Source organism: Vipera ursinii (genome assembly GCF_947247035.1).
Source record: "Vipera ursinii genome assembly, chromosome: 3".
Lineage (NCBI taxonomy): Eukaryota > Metazoa > Chordata > Lepidosauria > Squamata > Viperidae > Vipera > Vipera ursinii.
Genome location: NC_139516.1, coordinates 144,046,779 through 144,064,713, shown reverse-complemented (window position 1 = coordinate 144,064,713; position 17,935 = coordinate 144,046,779). Strand labels below are relative to the sequence as shown.

The 17,935-nt window shown below is 41.1% G+C and overlaps 1 protein-coding gene across 1 annotated transcript in view; it reads left to right on the top strand.

Moving 5' to 3' along the window:
• The window catches only part of RREB1 (ras responsive element binding protein 1), a 171,883-nt gene extending 156,117 nt beyond the window's left edge, over window positions 1–15,766 (top strand). The window contains exons 12-13 of the mRNA XM_083359954.1: window positions 6,096–6,857; window positions 10,423–15,766. Of these exons, the coding sequence (XP_083216080.1) occupies window positions 6,096–6,857; window positions 10,423–10,943 (1,283 nt within the window). The 3' untranslated portion in view covers window positions 10,944–15,766. The remainder of the gene's footprint in view (window positions 1–6,095; window positions 6,858–10,422) is intronic.
• Window positions 15,767–17,935: the final 2,169 nt, after the last annotated feature.

Here is a 17,935-nt window from a genome sequence, read left to right as displayed (position 1 = left end):
TGAAGCAAGGAGTATTAGGGAGTCTAGCTGCAGATTTATGAGGTCAGCCGTCCATGGCAACCTGCAAAATGCTTAGAACATACAGAAGATAATTGGATTAGGAAGATACCTTAAGGTCTGGTGACTGTATATATAAATCCTCCACTTCCCCTTGAGTTTGGTGCATAATGTTTAATCATGCAGTACAATTGTGGTATAGGTTACAGCTCCCAAGAAATGGTTTGCCAAAGTTGTCGTTTCCCACATACAAATTTGGTCCACGCTATGTATGTTTTGTTTCTATTCATCCAAGCAATCATGGACTTGGAATTTTCCCCATGTTATGATAAGTAAAATACAGCTCTGGGAGTAGTTGGGCAGGGGATAGGACAGATGTGTTACATATCTGTTTGATCTTGGATTACTTACTTGTCTGGGACCAAGAATGGATTTCTTGGATTTGTCTTTTTAACCAGAACTCCCAAATATATGAACTGGAATCAGTAGTGCAAAACAGGAAGATTGCTCTGAGCCCCCTTTAAATAACCTTTGGTGCCAAAATTTCACATCTGATTCTGCCAAACTTTGTGTTTCAACGTTGTAATTTAGGTAGAAGTTACTGCTCATAATGATGCATAGTTGTACATTACTGCAAATCACTCAGATCTGCCAGTAGACCTCAAATCTATTTTTTGTCCACCAGTCTGGTTGAAAGTCTGTAAAATCAAAACATCTGTAATCTCAAAATATCCTTAACAAGGGAAGAGTTAAGGAAACCTGGAAAATATTATTCAAAAATTGAGAAACAATAGAATCCATATCTGAAATGATATATTAAAATCACACTTTAATGGGGGTGGGGGGTGGAATGGGAGTAAGGACTTCAGCTTCTTAGTAACCAAATCTAGTTTTAAAAATCTCATTTATTAAATAAGGCACTTTCCCAAGTTTTTGTTGTATTTTGTTGCATGGCCTGTAAGATGTATACAAAGCTTTCATTTTATGGAAGAAAAAATAGAGGTCAAGCACTCTTTCTGTTGAAAAGGACTGAGAGCTTCAGTTAATCAACACTGGCTGGTTTATAAATTGAAAAGCTTTTAGTGGACTTCACTGCCTTTTATTTTGCAAGATGGGTTCTTGGCTGTTGACATGTTTGTTAGTGCATTTCAGCAGTGCAGTACAATACCATATAGAGCAGGGCTTTTCAACCTCTTCACCGATTGTACCACTTTTAGGATATGGCAGTATTCAAGTACCACCTTGAGGTGTCAAAAACTTGATGACCACCAAAAAAACCTGTTCAAAGTTGCAATTGCACTGAAATGACTTATGACCATTTTCCCACACTTATGACCACTGCAGCATGCCCAGAATCAGGTGATTTATATTTGGATGCTTGGCAACTGATTCATATTTATGATGGTCACAGTGTCCCAAGGTCATGTGATCCCCTTTTGCAACCTTTTGGCAAGATAAGTCAATGGCAGGGCTGCTGGTGGCCAAGTGCTAAGGTGGGACTTCCCTCCCTGCCTCCCTCTTTCTCATACCCACCTCCTTCTGGAGGAAGAATTTGGAAAAAAAAATAACCCATATTTTCTCTCTTCCATATATTCATCAAACGAGGAAAAGCCTCCAGAGACAGAAAAGACAAGCTGCTGAGTGAACTGGCTTAAAAAGGCACATTCCCCTTTAAGAATTAGCTACTGGCTAGAAAGGAAAGTTAAGGAGGGCAGCCGGCACTTAAGGAAGAAAAAGAAAATGTAGTAAGTATTGGCTGCCGGCTAAGGCAGCCTCCCCAAATGGCTCCATTCATAAGTAAAGGAATGTTACAGGCAAAATCCATTCAGGAGAAAAATACTTCAAAATCCCTTGCAGCAAAACTTACAGCTAACAATAGCAGAGCAATGGAAGCTAAAACCAGCCATCAGCCATCTAGAAATTGCCAAAAACTCCTTAGGAACACAAAGCCCACATTGCACAAATCCCAGAACTTCTAAGTCACTAAAGCACATAAGAATCCTTCCACTCTCCATCTCCCTCCCTCCGTGTCTCATCTCCAGGTGATGCTGCCTTTCTTCATTGCTGCCTTTCTTCATTCCTTGTGGAGGGCAACCCCTCCCCCGCTGCATTTCTTGCCTGTTTGTTGCTGCCAGCACAGGTGGCTGCCACAGAAGTTGTAGATTGGCTCATGGCCGGCCTGCTTTATCTCCTCTCCTCTCCCCCCCCCACTCCTCCTTCTCTCCCTTCGGTGCAGCTAGAGCTGACTCTACCTCCTCCCAAGGCTGCTTCTTTTTTTCCTCTCTCCCTCTCCCGCCCAAACTGCCTCCTTTTATAGCAGACATGTCAAACTCGCAATGTTACGTATCGGGAGAGTTTTGTCATTGCTGGCAATGGGGTGGGCGCAGCTTCCGAATAACATGTCTGGCCGGTGGGCCGGCAGTTTGACCCCCCTGTTTTATGGCCTCTCCTGTCTCCGCCCCCCTACTCCTCCTTTCTCATGGGGGAGGGTGAGCCAGAAGTGAGCCTGGGGCCTTTACCTCAACCCAGCTACTCTGCAGCTCCGGAGGACTCTCTCACAGTAAGTCCTTGCCAGTGCTGGCTTTTTCCCTCCCCCATTACACTTGGCTAGGCAGGGCTGCGTATCACCTGCCACTTGCTAATGTACCACAAGTGGTACGCGTACCACCAGTTGAAAAGCCCTGATATAGAGAGCCAGTTTGCTGTAATGGTTAAGGCAACAGCCTTGAAACCAGAAGGCTGTAAGTCCTACTTCTGCCTTAGACGTGAAAGCCAGCTGGTTGATGTGAAGCCACTCACTCTCTTTCAACCTGACCTACCTCACAGAGTTATTGTGTGGAAATTAGGAGGAGGAAGGAGTATAGTGTATTTTCGCTGCCTTGGGTTACTTAATAAAGTCATAAAAGTGGGATAAAACTCAACCCATATAGTAAAAGGTAAAGGTTTCCCCGCACATGCGTGCTAGTCTTTTCCGACTCTAGGGGCCGGTGCTCATCTCTGTTTCATAGCCGAAGAGCCAGCGCTTGTCCGAGGACATCTCCGTGGTCATGTGGCCGGCATGACTAGACACCAAAGGTGCATGGAACGCTGTTACCTTCCCACCGTAGTGGTCCCTATTTTTCTATGTGCATTTTTACGTGCTTTCGAACTGCTAGGTTGGCAGAAGCTGGGACGAGTAACAGGCGCTCACTCTGCTACGCGGCACTCGGGATTCGACCCGCCAAACTGCCGACCTTCTGATCAACAAGCTCAGCATCCTAACCCACTGAGCCATATATGTACATATATTTTCACTCCCGAGAAATAGTTTGAAAAGTTATTTTTCAGTCTGGAGAAGAAAGCTATATTGATAACTGCTGAACTGCCAAAGAGCATATGCACAGTTGTGGAGTTTCTTTTGCAGATAGTCCTTAAGGGTGAAGAGATTTGGGGATGTTGGGAAATGGGTTTTGAGCAAGCTATCAAATGCTAGCTTCAAGGGGGAGTTGCAACACCCTCGTCTCTACCCCACTCCTATTGCAAAGACAAAACAGGCTTAAGTGCCTTCCTACAGGGTACTTGAATGAAGGTTTCAAACGTAGGCTGTTTCCTCCATCAATCAACTGCAGTTTTTTGTTGAGGACACTTTGTTATAAACACTTGAATTTTCAGATCTGATATTCTGGCTCCATTTGTAGAGTTCTATCTTTAGCCAATGATAGATGCTGTTTTATTTCTGTAGCTTATTTGTATTTTTCCTTTATTTTTTTTATTTTTTTGAAATTTGAAATGCCTGCCTTTTATTTTTCATGTGTTTAAAACTGTGTATAGCTTCTTGTTTTCTGGCCTGTCTTTGTCTGGTCTTTCAAGGTTGCCCTGTTATCATTCACAAATACAGACATAATGAATCAGCAGAAAAAGGATCCAAAACATTATTTTATCAACATTCCGACATCCCTTTAATTTCTAAGCCGCTACTGAGCTTTCAAAAACTCAAGCCTTAGACTTTTTATCTAGAGACTGTTAGTTCTTGTAACATATAGAAGGCATTCTAAAAAACGTAATGGCGATGAACACCAAATCTAATCAGGATTACATACCCTATTGTGCTGCAACGTTTGCTAAACTTTAGTGGGGGAGGAAGGGGAGAATTAGTGAAGAAGAAAAAATCCACAGCCAGATAGACCTTTATTAGAAACAATCAAAATGTTACAAAACAGTGTGTGTCATTTTGTACATTAAAGCAGATATTCTTTTGTTCCCTTCATTCCTCTGGTCTTTATATTCAGTCTGATGAAGTGTGCTGGCGATAAGGAAATGGTTAATTGGTTAGGTTTGTTTCCCATCTTTCCTTCACAGAGTCAAGATGGCGCAAATAGCACTCCCTCCTTCAGTTTTTCCCAACAACTCTGTGAAAGTAGATTGTGCTGAGAGAGTGTGACGGATCCTAAGTCACCCAGTGCACTCACAAGGCTGAAAGTGGACTTGAACCTGCCTTTTCCTAAGCCTGGTCTAACTACTTAAACCACTATACCAGGGTTAGGCAACCTTGGCTCTTTTATGACTCGTGGACTTCAACTCCCAGAATTCCTGAGCCAGCCATGCTGAGGGGAAAGAGAGAGGTTTCCAAGCTGAGCCATGCTGGCTCAGGAATTCTGGGAGTTGAGGTCCACAAGTCATAACAGAGCCAAGGTTGCCTACCCCTACTATACCATATAGGTAGTTCTTGACTTACGACCACAATTGAACCCAACATTTCTGTGGCTAAGCAAGACAGTTGTTAAGTGGCTTTTGCCCATTTCATGGCTTTCTTGCCACAGTTGTTAAGTGAATCACTGCAGTTCTTCAGTTAGTAACAGGGTTGTTAAGTGAACTTGGCTTCCCCATTGACTTTGCTTGTCAGAAGGTCGCAAAAGGTGATCAGAGGGCCCTGGGACACTTGCAACCATCATAAATATGAGTCTATTGCCCAGTGTCTGAATTTTGATCACATGACTATGGGGATGCTGCAGTGGTCATAAGTGTGAAAAATGGTCATACGTCATTTTTTTCAGTGCTGTTGTATGTCAAGAACTAACTACCATACTGGTTCTCCTTTCTGACTAAGCTTCTTTGCGCACCCCCCCCCAAACTTTGAAATATTTAAAAGGGTGACTTTGTTTAGACAAACTATATAAACCCTGGGATTTTGGAAGAGATATAATGATGTTGCTATGTGTCTCTTTTTGGGAGTATCAGAAGGAATAGGATTAGCTTGTAAGGATAGGAAAGGAGCACCAATTCTAAAAATAGTCTCCCTGATGTAGTTCAGAGGACACAGGCATGCTAAAAGGGTGCCTGCATCATGGTTTCCATGGACTGAAATTTGATTCAGAAGATTCTAGTGTAAGCCAGTGACCAATTCAAGACCCTTCAGTCAGGTGTTGAGGAATATGCCCATAAATAGTCCAGTTGTCCAATCAAAACTTCGCAGAATACTGTTTGTTGTGCATGCTTCCTAAATTAGATTAAAGGAAATAGTTCATGAACGTGACAAGCAATTCATCAAAATTCTGGTAGCTTTGTTAATAGTATATCCAGCTTTTTTCTCCTATCCAGAGATAAACAGCAATAATTTAACTATTTGGAACTAGAATTTCTTTGAGCCTGATCCCATTAATTAAATAGGTTGCTCCGTTGTTTTCACCTTTCTGTCATGTCGCTGAGGGAAAAACACATTTGGGTTTATTAATCTGTCCAGAATGTCATAGCATATAAAAGTATTGCATGTGAATTGATGAAATTTCTGCACAGGGATCAAACATTTATATACCAGGTTCCTGTTTGTGCATTTAAAAAAAAATTAAGCTGAGATGTTTCGCATCACACAATTGTCCACCACAGTGTTGGATTTGGAATCTGAAAGAGTATTGTCATTCTGTATTGCTGAGTGTCATACATGCAAACAAGACCCTAACGCCATTTTTGACTAGAGAGCAGATAAACATATTTGATGATGACATGACAGAAAGTGACGTTGATGAGGCTTCCTTGAGTGCTGAAGAGGTCAAAATTTTCTTGTTCTCTCTTGCAGATAGTCAATCTGAAGAGGTCAATATTTTCCTTGTTCTCTCTTGCAGATAGTCAATCTGATCAAGAAAATACAAGTGCGGGAAATGAAGCACTCGACCTGACCTCTGGGGAGAGAGGGCACCTAGAGGAAGCCACCGAGTTTCTAGAAGAGCCCGAGGGCAGTCCCAAAGAAGAGAAGATGGATTCATCCCAAGGAGAGGAGGCTGCACAAGCGAAATTGAGTGAGGGAGAAGACGAGACAGAAGAAGATTCGGTCAGCAATAGAAGCCTGGACCTCAATTTTGCTAGCAGGTTCATGGAATTCAAGCTGGCTGAGAATGATCAAAACACAGGCAGTGGGGCTCACCAGTCTGAGAATAAACACACCTGCGATACATGTGGGAAATCCTTCAAATTTGCTGGTACTCTTAGCCGGCACAAAAAAGTCCACGCACACGACGACAGGAAAGACGAAAAGAGCAGCGAGGACGAAAGCAAACCTGTGGAAGGTGGAGACCAAGCCCACGTCCCTGCCATGCAAGAGGACCCATCTCTTGAACAGGAAGAGCCGGGAAAGGACATGAAGGGTGTGGAGTCTCCCACAGACGGCGAGGCAACAGGAAGGGAAAATGAGGAGAGCGAAAGCATCTCCGAGGGAGAGAGCACGGAAAGAAAATCTTCTGAAAAAAGTGATGAAGACCGGAAGCCAAAGCCCGGTGCGGGCGCTAAGAGCGAGTCCAAGGCAGACAAAAGGAAGAAAGTCTGTACTGTGTGCAACAAGAGATTTTGGTCTCTACAAGATTTGACACGGCATATGAGATCCCATACAGGTACGGGTGGGGGCCGCTGAGTATTATTTTCCATAATATTTTAATCAGTCTGTGATAGGATATATTCAGAGGTTCCAGATAGAATCCATAAGATGTTTAGTTAAACCAGGGGGAGGCAACCTCGGCTCTTTTATGACTCCTGGACTTCAACTCCCAGAATTCCTGACTCAGCTATGTAATTTGCTATGCTGACTCAGGAATTCTGGGAGTTGAAGTCCATGAGTCATAAAAGAGCTGAGGTTGCCTACCCCTGAGTTAAACTGAGGAAACTTACTTACTTTCTTTCTTTCTTTCTTTCTTTCTTTCTTTCTTTCTTTCTTTCTTTCTTTCTTTCTTTCTTTCTTTCTTTCTTTCTTTCTTTCTTTCTTTAAAAAAAACTAGCTGTCTACTCAGAGGTGGCAGAACTAGGTGGGGCTGTCAGATTCTGCATCAAAACCTGTTACTGTAAGGCACGGGTGTCAAACTCGCGATGTCATGTGACGTGCGAGTTATGCCTTTTTTCCGTTGCTAGCAATTGGGGGCGGGGGGCGGTTTTGGCGAGATGCATCCGGCCCATGGGCCGGCAGTTTGACACCCCTGCTGTAAGGGTTTCTTTCCCTTGTGCACTCAGTAATATATAGAACTAGCTCCAGGTTTCTGATCCTGTGCAGTATGAAATATTTGGAGCAACATAAAGAAGGAAAGGTAGCAACTTCCGAACACTTTATTTTAGCATAAAATCACGTTGAGCCCACTTTTGCAAATTTAGGTTAGGATCTTGGACATATGCTTAGTGTCTTTGACATGTAAGTTTAGATGCACATTCTAGGACAGGTGGTTTACCTCAGGTTTTCAGGCTGTCTGATTTCCCTCAGAAGCTCAAGGTTTATTGGCAAGTTGGGTGTGTATTTCAAGAGATTTGCAGCTTTGCACAAGGCCACCCAGTGTGAGATTCCATGTGAAATGGAATCTAAGCTTGTAAGCCGCCCTGAGTCTTCGGAGAAGGGCGGGATATAAATGGAATTAAAATAAAAAAAAAATAAAAAATAAATAAATGATGGGAGCTCAGTTGGAATTGGAAGGCCGCAAAATACGGGAGAGAAAAGCCGGCCTGACAAAATCCCAAGCAGAGGTCGTCTTCAGTTTACGACCATAATTGAGCCTTATGTTGCTAAGGGAAACATTGGTTAAATGAGTTTTGCCCCATTTTATGACCTTTCTTGCCAGAGTTGTTAATGTGAATCGCTGCAGTTGTTAAGTTAGTAACAATTCACGGTTGTTAAGTGAATTTGGCTTCCCCATTGACTTTGCTTGTCAGAAGGCCCAAAAAGCTGATCACATGATTCTGGGAAAGTGCAGCCGTCATAAGTATGAACCAGATGCAGAATATCTGAATTTTGATCACATGACCATGGGGATGCTGCAACGGTTACAAGTGTGAAAAATGCTCACAAGTCACTCCCCCCCCCCAGTTTCCCCTTTGCAACTTTTGAAGGGTAACTAAATAAACAACTAAATAAAAGTCGAGGACTGCCTGTATTTACTTTCTCTGGGTTAATTAATATACAGCCCATCTACCTGATTTGTCCCACACACTCAAGGTAACACCAGGAAGAATAGAGCAGAGAGACAATATTGCTCCCTTTGCTTTGCTTAAAGTGCCTTCAGATTTCGCACGCCTTCAATTGTTGGGTTGAATATTGCTCTTGAATGTTTGCATGAGCGGTCATGCCCAATCTTGGCTCTTGGCTGAAAGCAGCAGGAAGCCAAGATAAACCACCTTTGCAGGTGCTTGTAGCTTAGCTGCCTGGAAATGTGTCATTGGCAATCTTGGCAGAGAAGGGCCTTGTTTAAAGCTCTGTTAGGTTAGATTAAGCTCATGAGCCATGATGGGTTTTCCTTCTCTGTTCTAAGGAAGACAGAATAGCTGGTTCTCTAATCCAGCGTTTCCCAACCTTAGGAACTTGAAGATGCGTGGACTTCAACTCCCAGAATTCCCCAGCCAGCATAGCTGGCTGGGGAATTCTGGGAGTTGAAGTCCACGCATCTTCAAGTTCCTAAGGTTGGAAAACGCTGCTCTAATCTTCTCAACTACCAGCGATCCAGGCTAGACGTGGAGGTGATGATTGGTCCAAGAGATAGAGATTATCCAAGGTCACTTACTAAATTTCCTGCTTTGGCCTGGCAGGCATTCAGGGAGTTCCCTGGTTTAGCAATCTAATCACATTGACGCTGAATGAAGCAAGAGCTCTTACAATAGATAGCTGTGGATTTTTGAAAGACTACAGCCCGTATTTCATTCTTCTATCCATTCTACTCGGGAATTAAAGAAGATAATTTTCCTGCAAATATGTTTTCGGTCATTAGTAAGTCGTTGATCTGTCTGGAACAACAAAAGATTTTGTAAGATGGTTTTAAAACAGCATTCGTCTCTCCCGTGTTGTAATGATTTGACATGCTGCTTAAAAATGAATGATCTTGTATAAGGTATAATAGTCGCCCATCTTTTAAGCTAACGTCCATTCTGTAGAAAGTTTAAGTCAAATCTTGTGAAAGTCAGGTAGCTATGATGACAAGGCATTTTTCTTTGCAACCTCAAGGGACACTCTTTCTCGTAAAAAAGATAAAACTTAAGGTGAATCTAGAGAAAAATGAAACAGAGTCTTAACAATTCATGAAGATTGTTACAGGCTTCCATTGAAGACCAAATACTTTACTCCTTTGTCAAAAAGTGCTTCATTCTTACTTCCCATTTCTTTTTAGAAAAGGGAAGCCAAATGAGAGGAAGGTAATGGAAACTCTGCATTTTCCCCTCTAAACTCTGAAGCTCTTACCTTTCTTTATAAGAAGCTAATTTTCCAGTCCCCTTTGTATTCAGTAGAACTCCTCTCCTCATTCTCCCAGCAGCATTGTTAAGGGACGTCAGGTCTTATCAACAGCAAACCTTGTATCTGAAAGGATTGGGATTAATCCATTTTTTTTGGTCATAGATCAGCAAATAACGCAAGGAAATTGCAATTAATTAGGGGGGAAAAGGGGAAAAAAAAGTGCTAAAATATTTAAGGGGTGAGAAAAGAAATTACAACGTACTGTACAAACTCTAGAACGGTAGTTAATTGTGTTAAAAGAAGTAAAATCAGATTGATCTGATAACTTCAGATAAAGTTTTGAAATTTTCAATGTGGAAAGGATTTGTGATAGCAGTAATTGAAAACATCTAAAATGCCCCCTGTGGCTTTCTCTGATAAAAATAAGGCAAGAATGATAGCAATGGTGGGACTTCTACTAAGCCTAAGTGCTGTTGCTATTAAATAAACAGTGTGGATTCCTATGATATAATTGTCAGGTTAAAGTTGGTTGGGTAAATTATGCCATTTATGTATTCCTCAGGGGGAAATGAATTACGTATCACCATTCATGGTAGACATTTCCCCTTTGGCCCTGGTCAGCCTTGCTAAACCTGTAAACGTTAAAAGAGGATCTTTCATTGGCCATTCCAGCCAAGAAATAAAGGGGATCCTCTCAGGGATGAAGGAATGCCCGACCTTTGATTTTGCTCTCTTTCCCCCCCCCCCCTTGATCCCAGGGGAGCGACCGTACAAATGTCAAACCTGCGAACGGACCTTTACGTTGAAACACAGCCTGGTTCGCCATCAGCGCATCCATCAGAAGGTGAAAAGTGCCAAGAATCATGAGAAGGACAGCGATAGGGAGGACACCCGTTCACGAGGGGAAGACGACAGCGAGAACGAGTCTCTGCCCAGCAGCACGAACCCCATCTCTGAAAACGAGGGCGATGCCCTTGTGGGGCTGGGAAGCCATTCTCCAGTGACCAGGAGCCGCAGAGAAAGCCTGGTCAATGCCACCAAGGATTACGCTTGTAAGGAAGATAAGCCAGCTGGGAAAGCCTCTAGCCTAGGCCTCGCTGAGGCAAGCAAGAACGTGCAGAAATCGACAGCGAAGGAGCCGGAGTCTCGAGGAAAAGCCGATCGTGGAAGCTCCCCTGACTTCATTCAGGACTTGCTGGAGACCCAGAACAAGAAATCCTCCATGAGTCATATCCTCGCCTCCGCAGAGAATGCGCCTCAGCTCTTGGAAGTGGAATGACAGCTATGGCTTCCGCGGCACCCCAGCAACATTGATCCAGGACACAGGAATAAAGTTGACAGGGCTACAGCTTTCCTTTGCTGCTGAGTCAACCTGCTCTGGTGACCCAGGAGTGGGCGATGGGCGGGCGGGATCGGGGAGAGGATGTATGGCTGTCTGGATTCAGTGCCATAAGCCCTTCAGTATAAATAATGCAAGAGACTACCATTATATACTGGTCTGAGTGCCTTACTACTTTATTAGGTCTTTTGGTATCGTAGATATTTTTTAAAGCAAATTAGATGATTTTTTTTTAAAAAAATATTTTAATTATTTGGAGAGGACCTTTTTCATTTAAGCATTAATGTTACTTTTTTTAAAAAAAAATTCGGGTGTGTGAGTTTGTTCTTGTATATCTGTGATAGCCGCTTTTGTGTATTCTCTGAGCTGGAAACAAGGGGGGTGGAGAGGGTTCAGTGGTGCAAAGAAAGCCCTAAAAAACTGCAGCCAATAACTGGAAGAAATTTTAAGAAATCCCAAGCAGAAGTAGTAGATATAAAAGGCTAAATTGTTTTTGGTTTGTCTTTTCAGACCTTTTTTTTTTTAAAATCACACGAGGGAGAGTTAAAGCAGTTCAACATATTAACATAAATTAAGGTTTTCAAGCTTGGTTCAGGCTAAAAGCAGGAAGCCACAATTACTGTTATCTTCATTATTTCTTCTTCTGTTTCTCCTCCTCTTCACATGATCAGTGATGGCATTCTAGCTACTGTCATTTTGTATAAAACCCTTTCTGACTGTTGTGGACGAGTATACAGAAAGGGTGGCATAGTGACTTAAAAACCTATGGAAAATATGCGCCCACTGTTTATGTTTATATATGTATGTGTGTGTATACATACACATATATATGCATACAGGTTTTTTTTTGTGTGTGTGTATATATATAAATGTTTGATTTGTGTTTCAATATATTATTGTTTTAATATTTTATAAAAGTTGTTTAGTTTGCTAATCTCTGCATTCTGCAGAAACCAATGGACAATATTTGTCCACGGAGATCCACACCACAGCTTGGATTGCCTGCTTAGATATTTCTGCCTAATCTCTCACTGACTTTCTTTGGGGGTTTGCCGCTCTTTTCATAGGTATTCATAAAAACCTCTTAGCATCAAGTGGAAAACAGTGAAAGCCCCATTCACGGATCAATCCAGGTGGACATAGAATAAATTTACATGGAGGGAATAGAAAGAGTGAATACTAAAGCAGTGATCTTTCCCCGATTCCTCTGGGTTCATACTGATGATACATAAGTAAGAACTGAATGTCTGATAAATGAATTTAGGAAAACAAGAGTCCTTACTAGAATTGAAAGTTCATGCCAGAGAGGGTTGTACCTAAATATTTTTCCACACACACAACCAATTGAATGCATGTAGTGCATGTAAGTTGCTACTGCCTGTCCTCTTCTGTTTCACATCCAGTCATACAGTTGCCTTCAATTGCTTGTGAGCGATTGTGTCAAACGAACCCCAGCAGATAAGTGTGAGTTGTGAGTTAATAAAAGGGAGAAGAGACAAATAAATTAATGGCAGGCTGGCATGAAGGAATTGGAAGAAGGCTATCCAGATTTCCTGTGAAAGGCCCTGCAAATGCCGTGGCATAATTGGGAATTGCAGTAGTTGCATTTTTTTAAATTGATAACTAAGATGATGTAGTCTTCCAGAAATAATAGAGAAAAGTGAAAACTTTTGAGGCCTTAAGTGATCTTATTACCTTAATGTGCTTTAAAGTAAGGAAATAGTCTACTACTGGCAATAAAGTTTCCAGATGGACAAAAATACTTTTCCCCAAGGTTTCTAGAGGTTTTCCCAAATGTTTAACTCTGTTCTGAGTTGGGAATGGACTATACATTCCTGTTGCTGGCAACAGGATCTAATGCAAGTCCACCAGCGTTAAGGCTGATCCACTGACTAGTTAAGCTGGTGTGTTAGGTTGTAAGGTTCATTTCGTCTTTGATGTGAGGCCCATTTATCTTGACAGGAAAAAAATAATTGCCCTCTCCATGTATGTGTGACTTGTGCGTATGTGTGCAAATATGGCTGCATTGCTACATTCCTGTATTTCAATTTTAAAGATACAAATGCACAATTGGATGTGAAAAAGACAGCTGACAATTTCGCTTATAGTTCTGATACTACTAACCTGTGACCCACACACTATGGGGTCATGTTGTTATGTTGCTAGTTCTGTATCCAGTGTGAAAAAAGCTCGTGTTTTGGGATGACTATCCTAATTCTGTACCCTCATCTTAAAGATGGAGGAAATTTACAATTATTTTCCAGTTCTACGTGGTTGTGAACCCAGTTCTCAAAGCAATCTCTTCTTCTCTTCAAGGAGCCTTTGGCGAGGGACAATGTGTCTCTCTGTGTGATGATCCTCTTTTTATAAGTAACCAGAAACCATGCATACGTGGGAGTCTGCTGAAGTAGTCCTTTGCCTGCGGTCCACATACTCTGATTCAGACTGAGTCGTGGGCCAGGAATGACCATTCACTTAGAACAGACATGTCAAACGTGCGACGTCACGTGATGTCATGCAACGTATCGGAGCCTTTTTGCCATTGCTGGCAATGAGGTGGGCGCGGCTTCCGCATGATGCATCCGGCCTGTGGGCCGGCAGTTTGACACCCCTGACTTAGAATATTTGTGGGACATATATAATAGGACAAAGGCATAGTATTTCTGGGATCTTTCTGTTGTTCTTTCACATTGAACCTCTTTTGTTCATATTTTTTTTCCTCCCCACTTAACTTAAAATTGTTAATCCAGGGTGGGGAAAAACAGTGGAGTTCCAGATTGACTGGCTTATAAACACCCAAGCATTCTTAAGCAGTGGCTGTTGTAACTTGGAATATTAATTTAATTTGGAAAACCAAATTTGGTCCACCTTGCCCTAAAGTCATACTCTGTGCAAATAGCACTGTAAGCAAATTAGAAACAAGTTGATGTTACATAGAAATAAAGTAATAAATAGATTCTGAATTCTCGGTAAAAATTGGGAGTATTATACCAATCTATTTCATATTTATTATTTTTTAGAGATTCAACCCATACTGCAGAGGAAGAGCAGGGAGATCATTTTGGGGCGATAGTATTTCATATAGAATGTGAAGCACAAATTTCATTGTTATAGAGGGTGTATAAGACAGTTCTGAAACCAATCCTCTGGATTATTAAAAATAAATACCAATTGTTTCTTTCAGAATATAAAATCATTTGCTAAATGATGCTTTCCATCAAAGTCAATTTCAGCATCCCTTAATATAAATTGCTATTATATTATTATTATAATTATTATAATTATTATTGTTATTGGGGAATATTTTGTTATTAATTTGAGGGGTATTTTTTTTTTTGCAGCTCTCCACACTAAACTGCGCAATATTGTGGGGGAGAAGCCATTAACTAAATCAGGAGTGTCAGAACTGCCCTCAGACTGAATGGGTCATTCTGTAGACCTGTTTAATCTCTTGGCCTTTGTTTGGGGCGGGGTGTAAATCTGACAGATCTGAACAAAACTTTATGCTGCAGAAATAATGTAGCAAATAATATCCCAGCACCCTGCCGGGACATCTGCTAGCAATAATCACTATTGATTTAAAGCTTTATTTAGTCTTTATGTATATCATAGTATATAAAATCTTGCCACATTTTACTGGTGTTTTTATTAGCTGCATTTGATGGAAGAAAAAAATAATGTGTTCCCTTTTGTTGTTTCCCCTCCTCACATTCACAATCCCCCCCCTATATTAAAACTGTGAACTTTATAATGTGTTTAAACAATGGGTGAACCTTAGGCTTAGTTTGCATGTTGAGCTACTTCATTTCTCTGCATCTTCCTGATTTTTTTTTCCTTCTCCCTCCCCTTTCCTCTCTCAGGGCTTTTTAAAAATCTGAAAATCTCTTGTTGGACTTGTAAAGGAGCTAATGGTGAAAATTCAATCACTACAATAAGCACTTGACTGTGAAAGTATAAAAAGAACCAAGAATAAAAATAGACCTAACGTGTGCAGCAATAACGGCACTACTGATGTAGTAGAGTTAGCTCTCTGGATGGTTTAATTCCAGCTTCCCAAATGATTTTAGTAGTCGTTTTTCTTTCTACAACCTGATCCTCAAGTTTTTCCATAGATGCTGTTGGGAGTACCTCCAAGTCCCAGGATGAATCTGCGTGTTGCTGTCTGCTGTGTTGCTCCGACGGTTGAATTTTGAAATAATTGAGAGTAGAGCCGACACTGCCTTAAATCCTCTGGTTTCTCAAAGCCATTAAGTCGGTGAAAAGATCCAGAAAGGAAGTAAGAGCTTGCATGAAGTAATAAATCCCTTATACCTCTGTGTCCTTCAGCTCAAGGTGACACTATCATGGTTTTGAGGAGGTAACTTATCCATTGAGGATTCTCCCTTCTGGTTAATCAAGTTTGGTTAGTATTGATGGGGTGGGGTGGGGGGGGAGTATGTCTCTCTCTTCACTGTTCTCTCTTCACTTAAGATGGATGTTTTAATTCTAAAAGTTTCAGCCCGTGCAAGGAGATAATTAGTGTGTACAATTTATATATAGAAATATAGAGATATATATATTTTCGAAAGGGAACGTTTAAAAACTGCTGCTACAAGTTGTGTACAAGACTGATTTATGCCACATGAACAGAGAATCACACTATTTCTTTGGGTACTTCTATTCTTCTCATTCGGTTGTATGTTACTTCCAGATTCAAAGTGATGAAAATAATGCTGTTCTGTATCAAACGATCTACACAATAAAAGGTTATATTTAAAAAGAAATTCGTACACTTGGAATTTGCAAGACAATTATCTTTTTCGTGCACTTGGGAATCTCAGCTTTTGCGCATTTTCAGTTGGGATTATTTTTCAAAAGCAAAAAAAACAAAAAACGACAGAGAACAGTCCCAACGAACGCCTGCTTGTTATACTTGCTCTTTTTCCTAATGTGTTACTTTGTCCCCATCCAAAGATTTGTACTTAATAATTAGCTAAACTGTTCTTTTTCCCTTCACTTTTGCCCCTGCTTAGTGCAAATAGCTACCTTGCCAGTGCAAAGGCATAAAGAGTGAAGATCTTTTAATTCTTGAATTTAAATATACACCACATAAGGTATACACTGTACAGAACTCCTTTCCAAAGATGGGGGTGGGAAGTACAATAACACTTCATAAATGGGGACGTGACCTAACGTAACATCTGCATCTCTCTCAGAGCCTTAAGGGAAGGGTGGACTGTACATATCATTTTGATATTGTTTCACCACTGGGTGGCACAGTTGTAAAAACATGGAACCCTGGAGAGATAATAGAAGCATCATCTCAAGAGTGATTTCTTTTAAGATCTAATGACTGGGTAAATACTTGCAACATTCCTTAAGCCAGATTCATTTTCAACATGCAAGAGAGACAAATGGGCAGTTTTCCCTCCTCAAAATGATTCGACACAAACACAGGCAGGAGTATTTTATTATACATACGTTTCTAATCATTCCTGTGATTGGGAGCTGCCCTGAGCTTCAAAACTGATGGAAAAGGAATATGTGAAAGCTGCAGATGAACAAGAAGACCAAGAGAGAGAGAGAGAGAGAGAGAGAGAGAGAAGACGGTCACGGGACATCTAGTGCATGTATACTTTAATCTAGATGGAAAAGCAGGCTGTGGAAAAAATTGGGCATTTGAAGTCTTCGGGCTCTTAATTTGATACGATGAATACATTACTGTTCCTAAGCGAGGTAATTATAGAAGAAAATGAATAAATGTTTTCATATTTCAAAAAACTGCAGCATACCGCATTATGAAAAATTGTATAGCGTACTCTTCATTTTTGCAAACTCACTATTGAGCATGAATTGAGCAAAGCAGTGTGTATCCTTAGGACATTTCTAAGGGTATTTTGAGAATATCACTGACACCTGTAACGGACTAGATATATATCTTTGTGTGTGTGCGAGGACACTGGCTGTATTTCAGAGGAAACTGATGCTGCATAAAAGATTTCTGTGAACTTTAATCTCTGGTATCTAGAGGCTGTCATCCACAGGCCTTTAATCCCAGTTTCAACATTCCCACAATTTTTGTTCAGGGGCCATGTGGAAGGATGTGAAGAAAGTGAGAAGGCACCTGCAGGGTCAAGAATATCACAGATGACACTTGTGATGTTTCCAACAGCTGCATTCTCTTGCTTTTCTTACAAGAATTAATACTCAGCCTGACAAAAAGTTTGGTTGTCAGTTCTATCAACAACCCTGATCCCAAGTTCAATGATCCTGGTTTATGGTGCTCTCTCTTCTGGTATCTCTTAAGAGGATATAGTCACACAGAGTCATTGTTGAGTTCCTATCAAACTCCAAAGCCTGGTTAAATTGCTCAAGCAGTCCTCATTCTGCTTGAAGCAGAATGGTAATTTTTATCATTGCTTCTCGTCATAAGGGGTACATGTAGATTGCAAAATAAATCCCCATTAGAGTTCTCACACCTCTGCCTTCTGGCCCCTTTCAACAAAACTCCCAACACCCATTACCTCTTCTGTTTCTCGTTGCTCCCATAGTTGGATGCTTGCCATCTTCAAAGTGTCTGGAACCCATCATGGATTTCCCGACAGGCTCAGCTTGTTACTGGATTTCAGGATATGGGGAGAGGGTGGTAGAAATGGATGGGTGACTTCAGAATGCCCTCCCCTCTCTTTGTATTTTTGTACTTTTCATGTGATTTCCAAAGATGGTATTTCTATGCTGTTAAACGGCAAAGGTGCCTTTAATCCTAAAATAAGTTATCCATTTTTTAAAAATAACATCCAGCCAATAATTCAAATTAAAAAAATTGAAACGATTAGTTTTGCAAAATGGAATAAAATTGGGGGTTGGGTTTGTTTGTTTTTTGAACCATCATGTTTTTGCTGAGCCTTGTCAGACGTGCAATGTAGGAGATGACAAGGCTGAGCTTGAGGGAG